This window comes from Notolabrus celidotus, chromosome 10, assembly GCF_009762535.1.
Source record: "Notolabrus celidotus isolate fNotCel1 chromosome 10, fNotCel1.pri, whole genome shotgun sequence".
Classification (NCBI taxonomy): domain Eukaryota; kingdom Metazoa; phylum Chordata; class Actinopteri; order Labriformes; family Labridae; genus Notolabrus; species Notolabrus celidotus.
The window spans coordinates 28,143,863-28,162,407 of record NC_048281.1 but is presented as its reverse complement, the minus strand read 5'-3'; the positions used below and the strand labels follow the sequence as shown (position 1 = coordinate 28,162,407).

Sequence of the window (18,545 nt, the reverse complement as noted above, 5' to 3'; positions counted from 1 at the left end):
TAAAAGTATAAGGGGGTGGAAATGTGAAAAGTAATAGCTCCCATGAGCTTAAGGAGCTGAATAGTTTAAAAGTTGAACAGTGAAAATCGGTCAAAGTTTAAAGGCTGTGAAAAAAGCCAAAAAATGTATGGAAGAAGAAAAATAATAAAGTAGAAGAACAATAAGTTGAAATGCTGAAATAGCATGCAACATAATTAAGATAAAAGTAGGAAAACAAAAACAACAAAAATTATAAGAATTAATACGTTAAGTTAGTCTTAAGAAACTCTAGAATTATATTTATTGGATAAAAAATTATGAAGTCCTGTACACAACATCACTATAATGTTGCAGCTGGTGAGATTGCCTATATATAGATGATTTGATGGTTCATCAAATATCAAAAAGCCTTAAAGTAAAGGTGTAGACTAAAATAATGAAGAAGCATAATAACTGAAATATTCAAGTAAAGAACAAGAAGGCTACCTCAGGAAACCCTTATTTTCAAATACATTATACAACATGTATTGCCCCTATATTGAAGTGTAGATTACAGGATGTAAATAGTTCAAACTTCTGCTGGACCATTCGTGTATTTTCACCGAGTCCTCTGGTCCAGATCTTCATAAAAGAACAGTGTAAAGTAAAATCATCAACTGAGGCTTGAAGATAAAAAAAAAAGCTCCCATCGGAATCAGTTTATGTCCGAGAGTCACAGTTAAGCAGACCCACAGCTCTCAGTATCACCGTTCAGGTCTGGAGTCGGGCCACAGGGAGTCAGGCTCAACTGATCCGCACGGCACAAGCAGTCTGCAGAGCTCCAGGACTCTGTGCATGAGGACTGACTCACCGACCTCGCAAGGGCATCTCTGCTGGGGACTGAAGGAAACAAAAATACACACAAAACCCACTTTCACATTATAATATGGTTTCTAGCTGTAAAACAAAGCCTGGAGGAAAACAATATCACACTATCAGGAAGTTTCTTACCGAAGAGGATAAGGGCTACTGAAAAAAAAAAATTAAGGTCAAATTTCTTTTTTTTTTATAATTCTGAGAAAAAAGTTGGAATTCTGAGATTAAAGTTAGAATTCTGAGATTAAACCCTAATCATAACCCCAACCCTAATCCTAACCCTAACCCTAACCCCAACCCTAATCATAACCCTAACCCTAATCATAACCTTAATCCTAACCCTAACCCTAACCCTAATCATAACCCTAACCCGAATCATAACCTTAATCCTAACCCTAACCCTAACCCTAATCATAACCCTAACCCTAATCATAACCCTAACCCTAATCATAACCTTAATCCTAATCATAACCCTAACCCTAACCCTAATCTTAACCCTAACCCTAACCCTAATCTTAAACCTAATCATAACCTGTTCTGTTTGCTTGACTTGGTTCTATTTCTGTTTGCTTGAGTTGGTTCTGGTTCTGTTTGCTTGAGTTTGGTTCTGGTTCTGGTTCTGTTTGCTTGAGTCTGGTTCTGGTTCTGTTTGCTTGATTTGGTTCTGGTTCTGTTTGCTTGAGTTTGGTTCTGTTTGCTTGAGTTGGTTCTGGTTCTGTTTGCTTGAGTTGGTTCTGGTTCTGTTTGCTTGAGTCTGGTTCTGTTTGCTTCAGTTGGTTCTGGTTCTGTTTGCTTGAATTTGGTTCTGTATCTGGTTCTGTTTGCTTGAGTTTGGTTCTGTATCTGGTTCTGTTTGCTTGAGTTTGGTTCTGTATCTGGTTCTGTTTGCTTGAGTTTGGTTCTGTATCTGGTTCTGTTTGCTTGAGTTGGTTCTGGTTCTTCATAAAAAAAATAAAAAAAAAATAAAAAAAAAAGAAATAAAAAAAATCTATGTCATGTAAAACTATTGTATTTATATGGTCTTTCAAATGTACATTTAAAAAAGCTTTAATGTGAATTCTCATAAAAAACGAGTTATCCTCATTGAACCATGATCTGTGAGGATTAAAGAATACCATCGCACTAAATATTGATTTAAATGGTTAGTAATGGAGTTAATAATGAGATTAAAAAATGTTAATTGTTTTTTTTTTTTTTACACTTCTGGATAATTAAACATGCCCCGGGTCAAGTCGACCCACAAACATTATTGCTGTCCTTCAGAAACGAACATAACATTACTGTTGCTTTGTTGAAAGTGTCTACACTGTGAAAATGATTGTGTTATATAATGACTGAATACATTCTACTACTTTGCAAATTGTATAATTATTTTCCTGCGAAATATCAGTGTTATTACTATTTTATTAATATTCTTTTAGAGGTCATTTTTATTTTATTTTTTCAGTGGCCCTAATCCTCTTCCATAGTCTCTTTATCTATAGATTGATCATGGACTCACCGCTGAGGAAGGCTGGTCTGCCGGTCGTGGTCTCCACACACTGCCGAGGTTCCTCCGGTGTGGACACGGAGCTCTTCAGGCTGGGGACAAAAGTGGAGCAGGTGTCCAGGTCCCGATAGACCCTGTCCTGTGTGTAAATGACGGCCGACTTAGACGGAGTACAGCCCATTTCTACTGGAATAACGAAACCCGCTCTCCATCGGGGAAAAGGTCCAGGAGGAGTCCAGGAGAACAGTGTGTGCGCGCTAGAGGATGGAGACCTCTCTGTCCTCTCTCTCTTTCACCCAGGCCTCACTCCTCCCCTTCACCGGGGCATGACCGACATTCGAAGGGATGGTCTGGACTCAGCGAGTAGACTACTGGTTCCCAAAGTGGAGGTCGGGACCCCTTGGGGGGTCGCGAGGCACTGATGGGGGGTCCAAAAAAGTGTTTTTTTCTTCTTCTTTTTTTTAATCTAAAATGTTCTTTTATCCATTCTCATAAAATATACATGAAGATATCCGTTCAAATTAATGCAAATCAGAATCTGTATATCCTATCCTCCAGCTACAGACTAAACATGAAGATTACTCACATTCTGTTTTCAACCTTTTTTAAATGAACAAAAGTATGGTATTTTGGCTTTCAGTTTCTAATGTCTGTTTTTGGATTGGCCTATTAATGCTTGCACATGGCTGTAAGTAACGTTTAACCACCCTAAGTGGTCTCAGCAGGATGCAGAAAAACTTGTCCATGCATTTGTCTTTAGCAGACTAGACTACTGTAACGGTGTCTTTACAGGACTCCCTAAAAAGTCCATCAGACGGCTGCAGCTCATACAGAATGCTGCTGCTCGAGTCCTAACAAGGACCAACAAGGTAGATCACATCACTCCAGTTCTTAGATCTCTACACTGGCTTCCTGTCTGTCAGAGAATAGACTTTAAAATCCTGCTGACGGTTTATAAAGCACTGAATGGTTTAGGCTCAAAATACATTGCTGGTCTGCTACTTTATGAACCATCTTGACCTCTGAGGTCATCAGGTACTGGTCTGCTTTCAGTCCCTAGAGTCAGAACGAAACATGGTGAAGCAGCGTTTAGTCATTATGCACCACATATCTGGAACACACTCCCTGAAAGCTGTAGGTGCACTCCAACTCTCACCTCTTTTAAATCAGACCTTTTTATTTGCCACTGCCTTCCTATCTTGGCTTATTTTAACTCGCTTTAAATACAAATTTAATTTCCCTTTGCTTTTCTATGTTTTATTATGTCTGTCATTTTAATTGTGTTCTTTTATGCTTGTCTGAATGTATCCAATGCTTTTAAATCAAAGATTAAGACTTTTTTCATTTGCCACTGCCTTCCTATCTTAGCTTATTTAAACTCACTTTAAATGCAAATTTTAATGTAATTTTTAATATATTCAAATTTTCATTTTGTTTTCTGTTTTATTATATTTGTCATTTTAATTGTTCTCTTTTATGCTTTTAATCTTTAATGTAAAGCAAATTGAGTTGCCCTCATGTATGAAATGCGCTATACAAATAAAGCTGCCTTGCCTTGTCTAAGTAACAGCATGGGTTCCGAGTCTCTGGCACCGTTATTTTTGGGGTCCTGGGCTGAAAAGTTTGGGAACCCCTGGACTATATCACATAACATGGTTTTCCCAAGGATTGAGATCAAGTGGTGGATTCGCTGTTTAGTGAGTGTAGATAAAAGTGTAATATTGTAGGAAAGCTGAGGATAAAAATAGAACTCAAAGAACTGTATTTTTGTTTTCACAAAAATAATGAACTTTGCCAACTGCATGTGATGCTTTCATTTATTATCTAAGTGCTATCAATTACAAGTTTCTTTTTTCAAAGCTTTATCAGAAAAGGAAACTGGACGTAGTAGAAATTGTCCAGAACCTTTTTTCGGATCAAGCTTTGAATTACCAAGACCTGGATGACTAAGACCCTTCATAGACAAGGTTCTTCTCTGTGGGGATATTGATAAGTTAAAGCAGGATGTTCATCAAATCTTTGGTTTTCATTTTCTGGAAACTGATTCCACTCTACAAGGTTTTGAAAAGTGACTCAATCCACTAGAGCAGGAGTTCCCAAAGTGTGGGTCGCAAGACAAAACGGGGGGGGGGGGTCTTGGGATGTCTTCCAGATTTTTTTTTCCAAAGTTATCTAAAAATCTATATTATTATTTATTTAACTTGTTTTCTTATTTTTATCTTACTTTTTTGTTTGTACTGTTTATTGTTATTATTATTATTATAAAACATTTTTGCATTTTTTTTCTCTTTATTGGTTTTGTATTACTTATATATAATTTGTTAACTTGTGGTGAACAAATAAATACTGAAAATATGCAATAAAAAAAAGTTGAATGACAAAAGTAAACTAAAAATAGTACATTTTACCCACTATAGTAAAAAAATATCAACAAAAATAGTAGCTACACTTTAAATAAAACCTTGAAAATAGAAAATGAAATGAGTTTTCTGCCTTTCTTTGTTGCCTGATGACTCCTAAGTTTAGGTTTAGTGAACAGTTAATTATTAATAGCATCAGTAGCAGCAGGTTAATTCATAACGGCACAGGAAACAGACACATGCTCATATAGGTAGGCTAATTTCCTGCAGACCAGCTAAATGAAGCCACATTAAATCACTATGAGGAACAGTAGGGGTCGCAAGTCTTTGGCATGTATATTTTGGGGGTTGCTGGCTGAAATGTTTGGGAACCTTAGAGTATGCTGCATGCTGCCAAAGCAGGTGCAACAGACAACTATAGTCCATTTTTATCTGATTCAAGATTCTAACATTATGGGAAGATTTAAGAAAATAAGTAAGTCTACGTATAAATTCAGGATAAACTGTTTTCAGCCATCTTTTCTGGTGACATGTTCTTCACCTCTAAAACTCATCCCCTTTTTTATTCAATGAACACAACATACATACACATCCTCACATCTTAAGATAAATGCATGGTTTATTGTATCAATTACCAAGAAGTGTTTTTTTTTTTCACCAAAACTGCTTGTACTGAGCTGGCTCTTTATTCGAGGTGTAAATCCACAGGTTAAACAACACGGAGGGTCCTGCCACAGGCAGCAATAATAAGTGACTAGTCTTTTCTGTGATGCGAGGTGTCTGGCTGTGTTCTTTGCTCTGTTCAATCAGGCGTCAGAGGACCACATGTCTCCAGCGTCTTCAGGATTAACCCAAGGTTCAAAACTAAACCAAGTGCTCAACACCTAAACCAAGGCACATGTTAATTCCCCTTTTAAAGTGCGTTCTTGCTAAAATCACTCACACATTTCCTCAGGTTCAGAAGTATTCAAAAACGATGTGTTCTATGTTTACACTCTGACGGAAGCAATACGATCTAATGCACAAGAGGGGGAATCCACAGGAAAACCTTTGGTGGAGGACAGGTGCCAGAGTTTTGGTTCGATTCATTGGGTTCTGATGTGTGTGCCTATGACGACATGTTGCCGACAGTCCCACCTCCACACAAGACGACATCACGTGCTGGTGTCGGACAAGGTGTCTAACATGACGTCGCTCTCGTACATGTCACACTCCAGGGTTAAAGAGAGCCGCAGGGGCGTCTCCAGCATCATCTTGTCCTGATTAGAGAGCGGCGTTTCCATCGACGTGATGCTGGTGTCTTCTAGTCTCGGGGTGGCCAGAAGCTCACTGTTCTCTGTGGTGTTCAGCATCTTCATCAGAGCGGGAGTGTTCAAGCTACCTCGCACTTTGTCGTTGATGTCTGTGCCTGAATGGGGGAAAAGTGACACATGATTTTCTGCAATGTGAACAAAACTGGTGTCAGGGAGAATAAAATGCTGAAAAAAAAACAACTCTTCAAAGATTGAGAACTTTTTTTTAAGCCGCTTCCTACCAATATAGGCATCTGTGTCACCGATGTACATCTCGATACAGTGGCCGAGCATTGTCACAGAGAAAGTGTCATCCCTTTTTAGTCCAAGTGCCTGCACAGGAGAAACCAAACCAACTTCAAATCTTAAGAAAATGTACTTCTTGACATTAAAGCTGAGAAGCTTCACATATTTTATGACCCTCCATGCTTCTATTGAAAGCATAAAATAAAGTCCCACAACACCAGAAACATCAAAGTGTTTTTTTTTTTTTTCATTTAGTCTTAACTGTATTATTTTTAAGGGTTTAAGTTTTTTGTTTTCCTCCATCAGAAACATTTTTTGATATTCGATAGTTGACATTGTCCACTTCTTTCTCTTCTAAAACAAAGACTTCAATGTTCACATCTCTACTTGTACTCTCAGAGGAGATCAATAACACTCAAAAACTTTGTAAGCTTTAAGGCAAAAATTCTCAATAATCATCTTTTGAAGATAAACAAAAAAGCATAAACACAAAAAGGAGTGAAGAAAATGAAGTTTACCGTGTGAAAGTAGTCTATAGCGCTCTCAAAGTCACCCATGAGGCTGTGCACATATCCTATGGCAGCGTAGGTGGAGGCATGCTGAGGGATCAACACCAGGGCCTGACGGTGGTACTCCAGAGCCTGGTCGTACTTCCTACAGGAACAAGCATCGCAGTGTGTTAAGTTGTTACTACTGACATGAGCCATAAGTTCAGTTTGGTTTGAAGTTGCTCATTTGAAATTTCAAACCTGAACTCTGATCAGTTTAGATGTTAGAGGAAACAGCTTTCTGTCTTTCCTGATTCTGCTTCAATGCCTCATTATCTCATACGTAGTATCTCACAATAGTCTTCTAAAACTGTTAACTGTTTGTTTTGCACTTTTGTTTATGTACGGGTACTTCACCTATGTTGTCCTGAAACAAAGAGATTATCTTAGAAAAACACAAATGATCAAAATGATCAAGCTCATTTCTGATCATGTGGAGAAACATGAAGAGACTGGTTTATAAACATGGGAACAAACAGGCAGCAATGCAACATATGAACTAGGGATGTCAACAATTAATCCACTATGGATTAATTGACTAAGAACTCACTCCAACACATTTTTTTGTTTCGATGTTCTACCACGTGGAACAAAAAATCATGTGGTCTCATATTTCGTTCATCTGTTCTGACACCCTGGGCCTAAAGATTCAGCCATCTCCTCATATAGCCATCTTTGGCAAAGCCCCGCTTAATTTGGCTACTACAAAAACGCAAGACAATGTGATAGCCTTTGTGTCCCTGGTTGCCCGGAAAAGAATCCTCTTGCTTTGGAAGTATCCTCAACCACCTTTATTTAGAGTTTGGCTAAACGATGTTTTAATTCTGCTAAAATTGGAAAAGATAAAATTCAGCATCAGGGGCTCATTTGATGAATTTTATACCCACTGGAGGCCTTTTCTTGATTATGTAGACCGCCTCCCTCCTAAGAAGCTGGCCCCATAGGCGGCGGCCCTAATTCAGCACCCCCATTTTTACTTTTTACTTATGTGCCCCCGTCCCTGGTTGCTGGTTTCGTTCAGCTATCAGGGAGGTGTTTTAAGTTTAAAGCATGTTTCAATGTGAATCAGCTGACTGAAGGTGTTGCGCACAGCGGAGACGCTCAGCTGGGCGCTCCGCGTGAGTGACAGGTCTCCACGAGCGCTTTTTTTCTCCGCCGCCAGACTGATTATGACCCAGTTACGTTCCTGGTTGATTCCTGACCACATTCACATGTTCATTTTTCTCAATAAGAACAAGTAGACAGAAAACTGGACACTGTGAGTCTGAAATATGTTTCTGTTCAGTTTCCTTGTTGAAGTCTGAGCCTTCACTTTATGACTGTGTGTCCGTGGAGATTAAGACGGGGTTCCCACTCTTTTCCAGAGATCATTTTCCAGGACATTTTCAGTGAAGTTTTGAATTCTCTCTGAGATTTGAAAAAGTTTAAACTGTTTTCCTGCATGGCGATGTCTATTGTGATCAGCGATATCTACAACGTGCAGTTTCTGTGCGGCTCTTTTTGTTCCATTTGTTTTCACTATAAGGAGTTTGCACTCCTCCTAGCTACAGTACGGTGATTGAGCTCTCAGCCTGCAGGGAAAGTCTAGAGGCACAGATCCCCAAGCTCTCTGCCACGAGCCCGCTGGTCACTCTTTAACTTAAATATAGGACTCTTCGAACCAAAAGAGCAATCCACAAGGTGAATTTACTATAAAACATAAACAATATACCCCCGTTTTCTGTGAATGCACTCAGCTTTTAATGAATTGGGATGTGTTTTTTTTTAATCATGTCAGGTCGCACGCAGTCATGTTGGAATAATTTTCCAGGACATTTGACTTTTTCTCCCATTTTCCAGGTGTTTTCCAGTACTGGAAAACTGTTTAACTGTTTTCCAGGTTTTCCAGGACGTGTGGGAACCCTGTTATGAGCCTGCTCCACATGTCTATATTCAGCGTGTTTAACATTTTGAACACCTCAATACGATCCGTAGCTATTCAATACTGTCAGTTATATACATTGTATCGTGAAGGAAAATTTGATTCAGAGGAAAAAATGCATTTGGCTTTGTTTTTGATATGGAAAACGTTTTTTTTTAAACGATTAATCGATAATTGATCGTTAACATTTCCAAAGATCTTTTTGCATCCCTAATATGAACTTATCTTTGTCACCCAGTACTGCTCAATAACACTTATAAAGACAGTGATTTACATGCTGTGTGATAGTATTTGACTTCTGGATAAACACCGCTATCTTTTTCTACGATCACATAAACACCGGTGTGTTCATCTGGAAACATTTAAGGAATAAATGTGGTGATGTTGGAGCAACAATCTACGCACTCTGCTCAGATGAAACCCTTTCTGGAATAAAATCTATCCCTACCTTTTAATACAGCCACTTGTGTGGCGCACATTCTGCCAGCGCCTTATATCTATTGAGTGGTGGCTATGCATAATTCATTAAAGGGTCTTTTCATGAATTCTAAATGAGGGCACTACCTCTGCTGAATGACTGAAACAGAACAAGTGAGCACATCTGTGAAAATAGTTTGTAGCAGGCAGGTGAAGGGAGAGAGAAAAAAAAAAAAAAAAGGCAAGGAGAGGAATGAACAAATTAGAGGAGAGTGCACTCCGACCAATCTTCTTTCATCATCCACTCAAGATAAATTTAGCCTCCCGTACGAGCACTATATATGCCCGCTCAAAAGAGAGACTGAAATCCATGATGCCATTTAGAGAAAAAGGCAAAGCTTCAAGTCTCCAGACCTTTCAGGTCACTCACATCAGCTCCGGACTTACTTCAATTTCCGACACACGTGACCCAAGTTGTTTAACAGAGGCTCCCATTTGTCCACAGTGACCTAAAATTTAAAGAGGAGAAGCAACAAGTAAAAATGAGGTAGCTCTAGAGAGACCTGGTGATGCAGTCATACACATTTATTCACATTTATTAATTGAAAAACTTCTAGACACCTCGTTCCCTATGGCTTTGATCTTCTCCATGGCATCCAGAAACAGCCTCTCCGCCGTCTTCCAGCTGAAACAGACGACAAAAACCTTCTTATAGCAAATCTGAAGTTTTGATAAGCTAGATATCAATGAGTGTTTCTGTGTAGGTGCATTAAAATGTATGTATGTATGTTAACAGATTGCATTCTCAAAATCCTTATGTTGCAGAGAAATTTGGTCTGTTAGTCACAAACTTTGCTGTCAACAAGTGTTGTAGGGACTATTACACATGAAGAGTCATTCCAGTAAAAAAGGTCCAGCTGCTTTTATCATGTGTAAGTCATAACTCGTGAAAATCCAGCTTAAACTTGGACATGACAGTGACCACATAGGATGACAGCTGGCAACACACTGGATGGTTTCACACCCACTTTAGGACCTGATTGGCTTCCCCAAATGACCGGGGGCGTGGCTTGATTCTGGACTTGTCATAACCGATTATTTGTCCAAATAATCCTCAAGTGTGTGGCGAAGATATGAGTATTTCACTGCTACCCATCTTGTTGGAGCCTCCATCACCTTGGATCATGATATCAAACATGTTAGATATTTAAGATTCCAGGTCGGACTGCCTCCGTTTGAAGGACCTATCAATGACCAATGACAGGAGCAGACTGGGAAGGATCATCTTCCCAAATGTACACACAACTAAACCCTGAGCCTGAGCCAGCTGATGATGTCGATCGTCCTCCATATTTGTTCATCTTCTGAAGTCACGTTTGATCACGCAAGTTTTTGTGAGATCTCGTGTCTGTGAAATTATTACCTTAAACTTTAAGTGTGTGTTCTGGCAGTCTCTTGGCATCATCTAGTGTGTGTGTTCAGAGGATTGTAATGTTCGAAACTGGTCTGAACTCTCCTTTAGTGTACAAAGATGAAATCACATCTGCATGAAGTGAAGCAATTCATCCCCAAAGTAGCTCAAACATGGAGCCTCCCTTCACTTCTCTCTACAAACTGGATGTTCAGTGTGTTCTCAGTGTGCGACGATATCAGCATTAAAACACGACTGCTCTGTGCCCACATCTCTTCTTTCTGCCCATAGCGTTTACATTACCTCTGTCAAACTAGAGCTGAGTGTGTGAATGTGAGTGTTTCTGTCTGAGTGACTCACTCTCCATTCTGAAAGGCCACCACGGCCACCTCGTGAATGACAAACGGATCCTCTGGAGCGATGCTCAGAGCCTGGCTGAAGAAACGTTCTGCTAACTTGGAGTTGTTGGTCAGACCGTACTCCAGTCCGATGTAGAGCATGGGTAAGTGACACCTGGAGGAGGAAGGGCAGGAAAAGTTAAACTGACATTATGTTAAAGGATGGTTTATGGTGGTTGTCAGACTTTAACAACAGCCAGCAACAATTACTTTGATTTCAAAGTACCTTAAAAAGTTTCTGCAGTGGAGAAAAAGGATAAAACCTAAGCTGTTTTTGGGAGTGCTAATCTGGATTTGGGTTTCTTATTGCTCTGGAAACACTGGTTTAGAAAGCAGAGTTGTGACGAGGTCACCAGAAAATGTAGAAAATCTAGCGCAGACACTTTTCCCTCTTAAACAATTTTGCTGAAAGGAACTTTGACAGTCCTAGCTTTCAATTTTGACATCCTAAAACAACCGTTTGTGCACTTCTAGTAGAGGGAATAATAATTTAATTGTGTGATGCATATCATCCAACACAGTTTGAAGCTGTATTCTTGCAGAGATTAGTTTTCGTGTAGCACAGGTAAAAACACAACGGTTCATGAACGCACCCTTTCATCAGCTGTGCAGCTGTGAAGTAAGCAGCCATGGCTTGGTCGTGCTCACTCTCCACCGCAAATGAATGTCCATAAGCAATCCAGGCTGGTCCGTACGTCCTCTCCAGCGTGGTGGCTTTGCTGTGGGGGTCAGAAACATTTTCATTTCACTTTTTATTTGTTCCACTCATGGTGATGTTTTAAGCTTTTTAAAATAAAGAAGAAAATAATTTGCAGTTTTAAACATGTCATCTACATAAGGGATCAGGGAGCAGAGAAATCATATTCGACTGCCACACAAGTAAACAATAGAATTTCATATGGTGAAATTATCGTATTTGACACATTTTTTAAACTGATATATATTCATCAACTCGTCAAATCATCCTGTAAAAACTTCCAGTTTGACTCCATGCACAGGAATACACTTTAGCTTTAAAGTCATCTGGGTACATTCCTGTAAATTTGCAGTATTGTAATGAGAAACTTTAAAAGGAGGCCTGTATTGACATATGAAATATCAAAGCCTGAATAATAAAAAATCATATTATTTTATGAAATAACAATAAAATTACATTTAAATCAAATTAAAATAAGAAATAAGAAATACGAAATAAAAAAGTAAACAAATAAATAAATAGGTTGGAAATAAGTACAAAGAAGAAAAAAAGATGTTATTTTATATTTTTTATTTTATTTTTCATATTTATTTTTATTTGCATTATTATTATAATGATGATGATGCTGACTAAATTTGTGTTGTGGTACATAGATTTAAAAATACATATAAATATGTCGATGGATATGAATACATATACTATGTTTGATGATATCTACATTCACATTTAACCAACCTGTCCTTATAAGCATCTTATGCTCTTATAATTATTTATTGTTTTATTAGAATTATTCGTTCATTATTTTTATTTGTTTCAATTTTATTTTCTGATCTGGTATGGGTGGAAGTTAAAAGTTAAAAGTAAAAAAAAAACCATTGTGTTAAAATGGTTTTAGAATTTTGTGTCGTCTATGAACAATATTGACACAATAAAGTATTTCAAAAAATTATAAAGTTGTTCAGATGTATTTATTTGACGTGTTAATTCACTCACCTGAGGTATCTCCGAGCATGTTCGTTTTTATGGCCAACCATCAGATAGTAGCAGCCGACAGCAAACCAGGATACCTGATGACAGTGTAACAAGTTAAACTCAACTTAAACAGAGGAATTCATTTAAAAGGGGGGAAAATGTGTACAGATATGGATTCAGGTCTTACCGGGTTGTTAGGATACAGGTCTACAAGTTTGTGCGAGAGGTAAAATAACTCTAAAGGAGAAAAGAAAAACAGCAGGTTAAACTAAATCCTGATGGTAAAGCCAAATAATCATATCAGCAGTCTTTATGTGTTAAACAAAAGATGGAGGATAGTTTACCATTTGCTTTCCCGAGCTCCACAAGGGTTCCTATGTGGACTGGCAAACAGTTGGCATGGAAGGGATCTTTCACCATCACCCTGATATTCAAACGACAAGACTGCATTTAATGCTCCTGCACTTTTATGTTGGATTGCAATGACTTGATGATTTTTTTCTGGTATGGAATCCAAATGATTGACTTACTTTTAATCTTCTTCTTATAAAAATAGTATCAAATGTATAAATTCATGTAAAACATCTATTTTGATCAAACTTGTGTGCAAGTTCTCTTCATATTATTTCTAAATCAGGAGAAATACAAACAAAAGTGGAAAACACATGGGACAAGTGTGATGTCTTTTCAGCATCATGATCTGTTAATAAATCCTTAATGAAAAGGAACAAAATCTAAATCCACCAGTTGTTATTCTACTGATATAAAACCAGAAGCATGAACTGACAGAAGAACCTTCAGGACACCTACGTTGATGTGAGTTTGTAGCACATCTTGAAATCGCAGTTATAATAATGCCTCTCAGCAAGAGACACCACTACATCCAAGTTGTCCTTAAGACCGTTGACCATCTCAGGCACCACCACATCGCTGGGCTTGTTATACTGCAGAGAGAAGGAGAGGAGAGAGAGTGTGTTTGTGTATTAATACAGAGTGTGAAGGTGGGTGTAGGTTGTAGGGTTTAAATGTGAGTGGGTGAGGAAGGAGAAACAACAAGGTCATGAAAAAGGCAGAGAAATGAGATGTTTGAAGAGGAGTTTGAACAAAAACAGGACAGGATACCTAGATTTATCATTTGCATTTCAATTAGTATTAAACAGTATGCAAATGAGTCCTGATGCTCAGAAACAATGGAGAGAAGCACTTGTTTGTAAGCTCAGATGAAACAATAAGGCCGTACAGTGTATACGAGAATGACTGGAAACAATCTGCAGAGCGTACGTTCATTGTTATGATGGAACCTAGACAACAATACACAATCTGTCCCTGGCTCACTGGAGTATAAAGGTGCATCATTCTCTAACTTTAAAGGCAATTTGGTCTTTCATTGGGTTTAATTAACAGTAAGAAAAGCACAGAATATCAGCAGACTCGTCCTTCGATGAATCATCAAATCAAAAAGTGTTGATAAAAAGCATCAGAGCTCCCCTCACCTTCTTTAACTTATTCTCAAACAGGAAGTGTAACAGCTCCTCCTCCTCCTCAGTGCACTGTTGACTCAGAGGAAGTGAGTCAAGGAAGTCTTTCTCTATAAAAAAAGAAGAAAAGAAGGATACATTTCACATGTAGTGCCACTCCACCGGTAGATACCTTATGATATCAGAGCACATCATCTCCACAGATCATCCTCACCTTCCTGCGCCGTCAACATGTGGTGGGACGTTAAAAGGTCAAACGCTTCAAAGCAGTAGACGTCCAGTTTCAAGGCCTCTTTGTAGCTGGAGGTGGCCAGTGGTCTGTTGTCCATGGCATCATAGATCTTACCCCGCAGGAGGCAGATGGAGCTGCTGACCTGGAGTAGTCCAGAGATAGAACAGGAAGTACAGAGAAGTGGGCAGAGGTCAGAAACTCGAGTATTAGCATAAAATTCAGTGACGTGGTGCACCTTTAATGCCTTCATTTCATCTAAGAAGTGAGCTGCAGCTTATTCACTGCTGCAGTCAATAAAAATGCAGAGAGATATTTTAATGTGTTATGGTATTTTACCAAGAAGATGGCACCCAAAGAAGCAAGCAACCACTTCTGTGTGCATATAATGCTGGATGCATAGCAGGGCTGAGCAGTCTTGTGGCACCACTTTTGAACACTTTCTCCCTCATTGGGTTATGATCATTTAAAGGTAAACTATGAAGTAAATAAACCCTGTGAAGAGCTGGTTTTATTTAAAAGACTCCTCAGTTTAAGACAACAAGTGACCAGCTGCAGGTGGTTGTAAAGTCTCTGTGAAGTGGTCCCAGGGAGTGGGTCCATCCCTTCCTCAAATCTATCAATGCCACTGTAGGCTGAGCTCAACTCCTGTACTGGTAGCTGGCAGGATGGTATTAGAAGAGCTACACATCTGCTTAGAAACGACCCTTTGCTGAAAACACTGAAAGCTTTCAAGCAGGAACATGGTTCAAACCTCATACTTTTATTGTAAAGCCTGACCTAATTTTATTTAAATTTATTTTAACCATCTTAAGAAATATATTTTAAAAGAATTGTATTCCTTTAGAGTTCTTTTAGAATAATTTTATGTCTTTTAAAATATGTTTTGTTTCTTTATCTTGACTTGTGTGTTGTATGAACTGCATGTTTTATTTTGCTGCCCATGTAAAGCACTTTGTAATAATAAAATTATTATTCAAATTATTATTATTAAAAATACATGGGATAAACAAAGTGATAAAAAATATGTGTGGTAGTGTTTGGATTATTTAGAGTAGGACCTCTTCCATCAAAAGCAACACTGCAGGACAACGATGTTTAAAATGACTACATCATTCAACACTGACAAAAAAAGACAGGGGCTGTATTCTATATATTCCAGTATTTCAGAGGCAGACTACACTTACAGAGGCAGGAGACATGTCCCAGTCCTTGTTCGACTCTGATGTCGTGTTGTCCTCTTTCACGCTTCTGTCCAGCAGCTTCTTACTCGCCAGCTCTTCTGCGTCCAGGATATCCAAGGCCTGCTGGAACTCTTTGGCAGCATACTAAACATAAACAGTCGGAAAGAAGAATACAGTCGTTTTAGATGATGAATGATATCTGGCAGGCTTGTATTGATTATATGTTGCAGTTTGTAGAACACTTGGAAGAGGGTTTAGAGCTGATAGATACTTACATGGCACCTAGCAGCAAGATACTGACACGCTCCATACAACTGTGAGACGACAAATATTGAGTAAGACAGAGAAAGATGCAGCCCAAAGTGCTTCACAGAATAACAGAGAGACAGAAAACAACAGCAACTGTAAAATTATAAAAGGCAAGATTATAAATAAAATAAAATCAATACAGTAAAATTAATCAAATAAGTAATAGTGGAAAGAAAAGTTTAAAATGAGGTAGTGTTAACAAGATCAGATGAGTACAAGAAATAAATAGAGAAATAAATAATTAAATAAGATAAATAAATGTTAAAGCAATGATTCACATAATTGATTAATATAATAATAAACATAAAAATTAATAAAAAATACATAAAAAAAAAAAAAATAAAAAACAATAATAAAAAAAAAATAAAAATAATAATGCAGTCTAGGGCTAAAATTAAATTAATCCAAATTAAAAGCTAGATTAAAAAGGTAAGTCTTAAGTTTACTTTTAAAAACACCCAGAGAGCTCGCCATTTAAATGTCCAGAGGCAGAGAGTTCCCAAGCTTAGGGGTGTAAAAACAGAAAGCTCTCTGGCCGGCTCTAACTCAACACACACGTAATCTAGTCATATGATGGTTTCTATCACCAACATAAACTCAATCATCCATTCCCCTGCTCGTTCAGCAATATGTCTGCACACATCAACAACAACTCACACATGACCTGCAGTTACCTTGTCAAGTTTTCGTGAGCGGAGGGCATGTGAGGCTCTGTGGTACTGTGAGGTCAAGAAAAGGCACTGAGCTAGCCAGTAAATATCCTGGGGGTCCTCTGTGTGACAAAGAAGTAGGATCGTCAATGTTGTTAATACAGATGCATCACCAACAGAATAAATAATATAATAATAGTCAACTTTATTCATATAGCACTTTTCTTAACAAGGTTAGAAAAAGCAGAGAATTACAAAACATAAAATGGTGCAAACAGGGGAGAGAAAAAAGACAGAAGCAAAACAAGACATCTGAATGCAGAGCAAATTCAAGAATTAGGGAGTGGAGAAATGCCTTTTATATAAAAATGTTTTTAGTGAGGATTTAAAAGCAGTTAAGGTTGTGGACTGTCTAATCGTCAGTGGCAGGGAGTTCCACAAACTTGAAGCTCTGATTGAAAAGGACCAGTCACCTTTTGTTTTAAGGTGAGATCTTGGCACAACCAGCAGATATGCATCCACAGACCTGAGGGGCCACCCAGGCACATAGGGGGTTAAAAGGGTTGCTTAAATAGTTTGGGGCCTGTCCATTTAAAATCTTCAAATCAACACGATAAAAAACTGGCAGCTATTGTAAGCTGGCAATGCAGGAGTGATGTGTTGATATTTTGATGAGTGTGTTAAAATCTAAGCAGCTGCATTTGGAACCAGTTAGAGTCTGTGGAGGGAGCTCTGACTGATACCTGTTAAAAGTGCATTACAATAATCAAGGCGAGAAAAAATAAAAGCATGGATTACTTTGGAGTTTGGACAGATCGGAGGGGGAAAGGAATGATCTTGTGTTGGAGATTTGTTTGAGGTGGAAAAAACAAGATTTAACTGTATTTTATGAGTGTCAAAGCAAAGATCTGTGTCAAATGTCACTCCTACATTTCTGACCTTCATTGTAATGTTATTGCAGAGAGGACCGATGGAGTGAAAAATGACCAAAGATTATGATTTCTGATTTGACAGGGTTAAGGTTTAAAAAGTTATTGAACATCCAGCTTGTGATGTCTGTGAGGCAACTGAGTAAGTCATCAAGGCTGTCCGGATTATTGTGTTGGAGGGAAACGTACAGCTGTGTGTAATCAACATACGAATAAAACAAATAAACAACATGAATGCAGCTGTTAGTAAGCTAGTGTGTTATTATTCACTACAGCTCACAGGTAAAAGTTTAATTTCAGGTGTAAAGCTGCGTAACAGCAAAAGCAAAGCAAGACATGCACCACAAGTTCTGCACACAGCATGCATACTCTCATTGGAAAACACAAGTATGAGCAATATTTGCTTTTTAACTTCAGATGAGACATGTACAGATTAAACACGGCACCAGGCTAGACATAAAAGCACTCACCGTGAGAAAGGGATGCGATCTTGTCGGCCCAAAACAGAGCACTTTGATACTGTTGCTGTAAATTAACACAAAAACACATAAATGATCAAGCGAGTGTATACACATGTTGATGTCGGTATACTTTAAGTTTAACAGGCAAGAAGATGTGATGGTTTACTATTAACACCAGCTATGCTTCTAAGCTAGCATTAGCTACTGTGCACGAAGCTGTGTTTCTTACCTGATCAATGTACTGCCGGACTCGCTTCCGAAGTCTGTCAAGATTCATTCTTATTTCTTGTAGTTTTATCCTGGTTATCAAATAATGTCATTCTCAGAGACTGTGTCACTTATAGTATCAAACAGTGCACAACACAGTCCGCGTTAGCTTGCTAGCGGCGTCAAATCAAATCCGCGGCTTCTTTCTGCACAGTGTGTTCTGCGATATTGGGCCGTAGGGAAACTCGAACCGGATAGTCAGTTCCGCATCAAGTTTTGTCCTTTTCGGGTACGTTATAGGCCTAGCTATTAAAAAAGGTACTTTATTGATCTCCAGGGGGGAAATTCAATTTTTTCCACTCATGATATTTTTGGACATGCTTCACACAGTTTTTTTTTATTTTTTTTTGGTATATACATACAAACGCACACACATGCAGTGGACATGCTAGGGAGAGATGTCAGAGTGAGGATGCTGCCGTCAACCAGCGCACCCCGAGCAGTTGGGGGTTC

The 18,545-nt window shown here is 38.5% G+C and overlaps 1 protein-coding gene across 1 annotated transcript; it reads right to left on the bottom strand.

The window, feature by feature from the left end:
* Window positions 1-5,277: 5,277 nt before the first annotated feature.
* cdc16 (cell division cycle 16 homolog (S. cerevisiae)) lies at window positions 5,278-18,254 on the bottom strand. Its single transcript, XM_034693816.1, has 18 exons — window positions 18,055-18,254; window positions 17,835-17,889; window positions 16,460-16,557; window positions 15,752-15,790; window positions 15,480-15,620; window positions 14,278-14,437; window positions 14,079-14,173; window positions 13,396-13,529; window positions 12,930-13,009; window positions 12,773-12,822; window positions 12,607-12,680; window positions 11,510-11,635; window positions 10,879-11,031; window positions 9,729-9,792; window positions 9,555-9,616; window positions 6,740-6,875; window positions 6,218-6,308; window positions 5,278-6,091 (listed from the first exon to the last, which is right to left on the bottom strand). The coding sequence occupies exons 1-18, from the start codon at window positions 18,100-18,102 to the stop codon at window positions 5,838-5,840; spliced, it is 1,860 nt and encodes a 619-aa protein (XP_034549707.1). The 5' UTR covers window positions 18,103-18,254; the 3' UTR covers window positions 5,278-5,837.
* Between the last annotated feature and the right edge of the window lie 291 nt (window positions 18,255-18,545).

Coding starts and splice junctions, on each gene's coding strand:
- cdc16 (XM_034693816.1), bottom strand. CDS start 18,102: ATGAATCTTGACAGACTTCGGAAGCGAGTCCGGCAGTACATTGATCAG. Junction 15,621..15,751: donor ATCTTGCTGCTAGGTGCCAT/GTAAGTATCTAT, acceptor GTTTATGTTTAG/TATGCTGCCAAAGAGTTCCA. Junction 6,092..6,217: donor TGACACAGATGCCTATATTG/GTAGGAAGCGGC, acceptor TCCCCCATTCAG/GCACAGACATCAACGACAAA.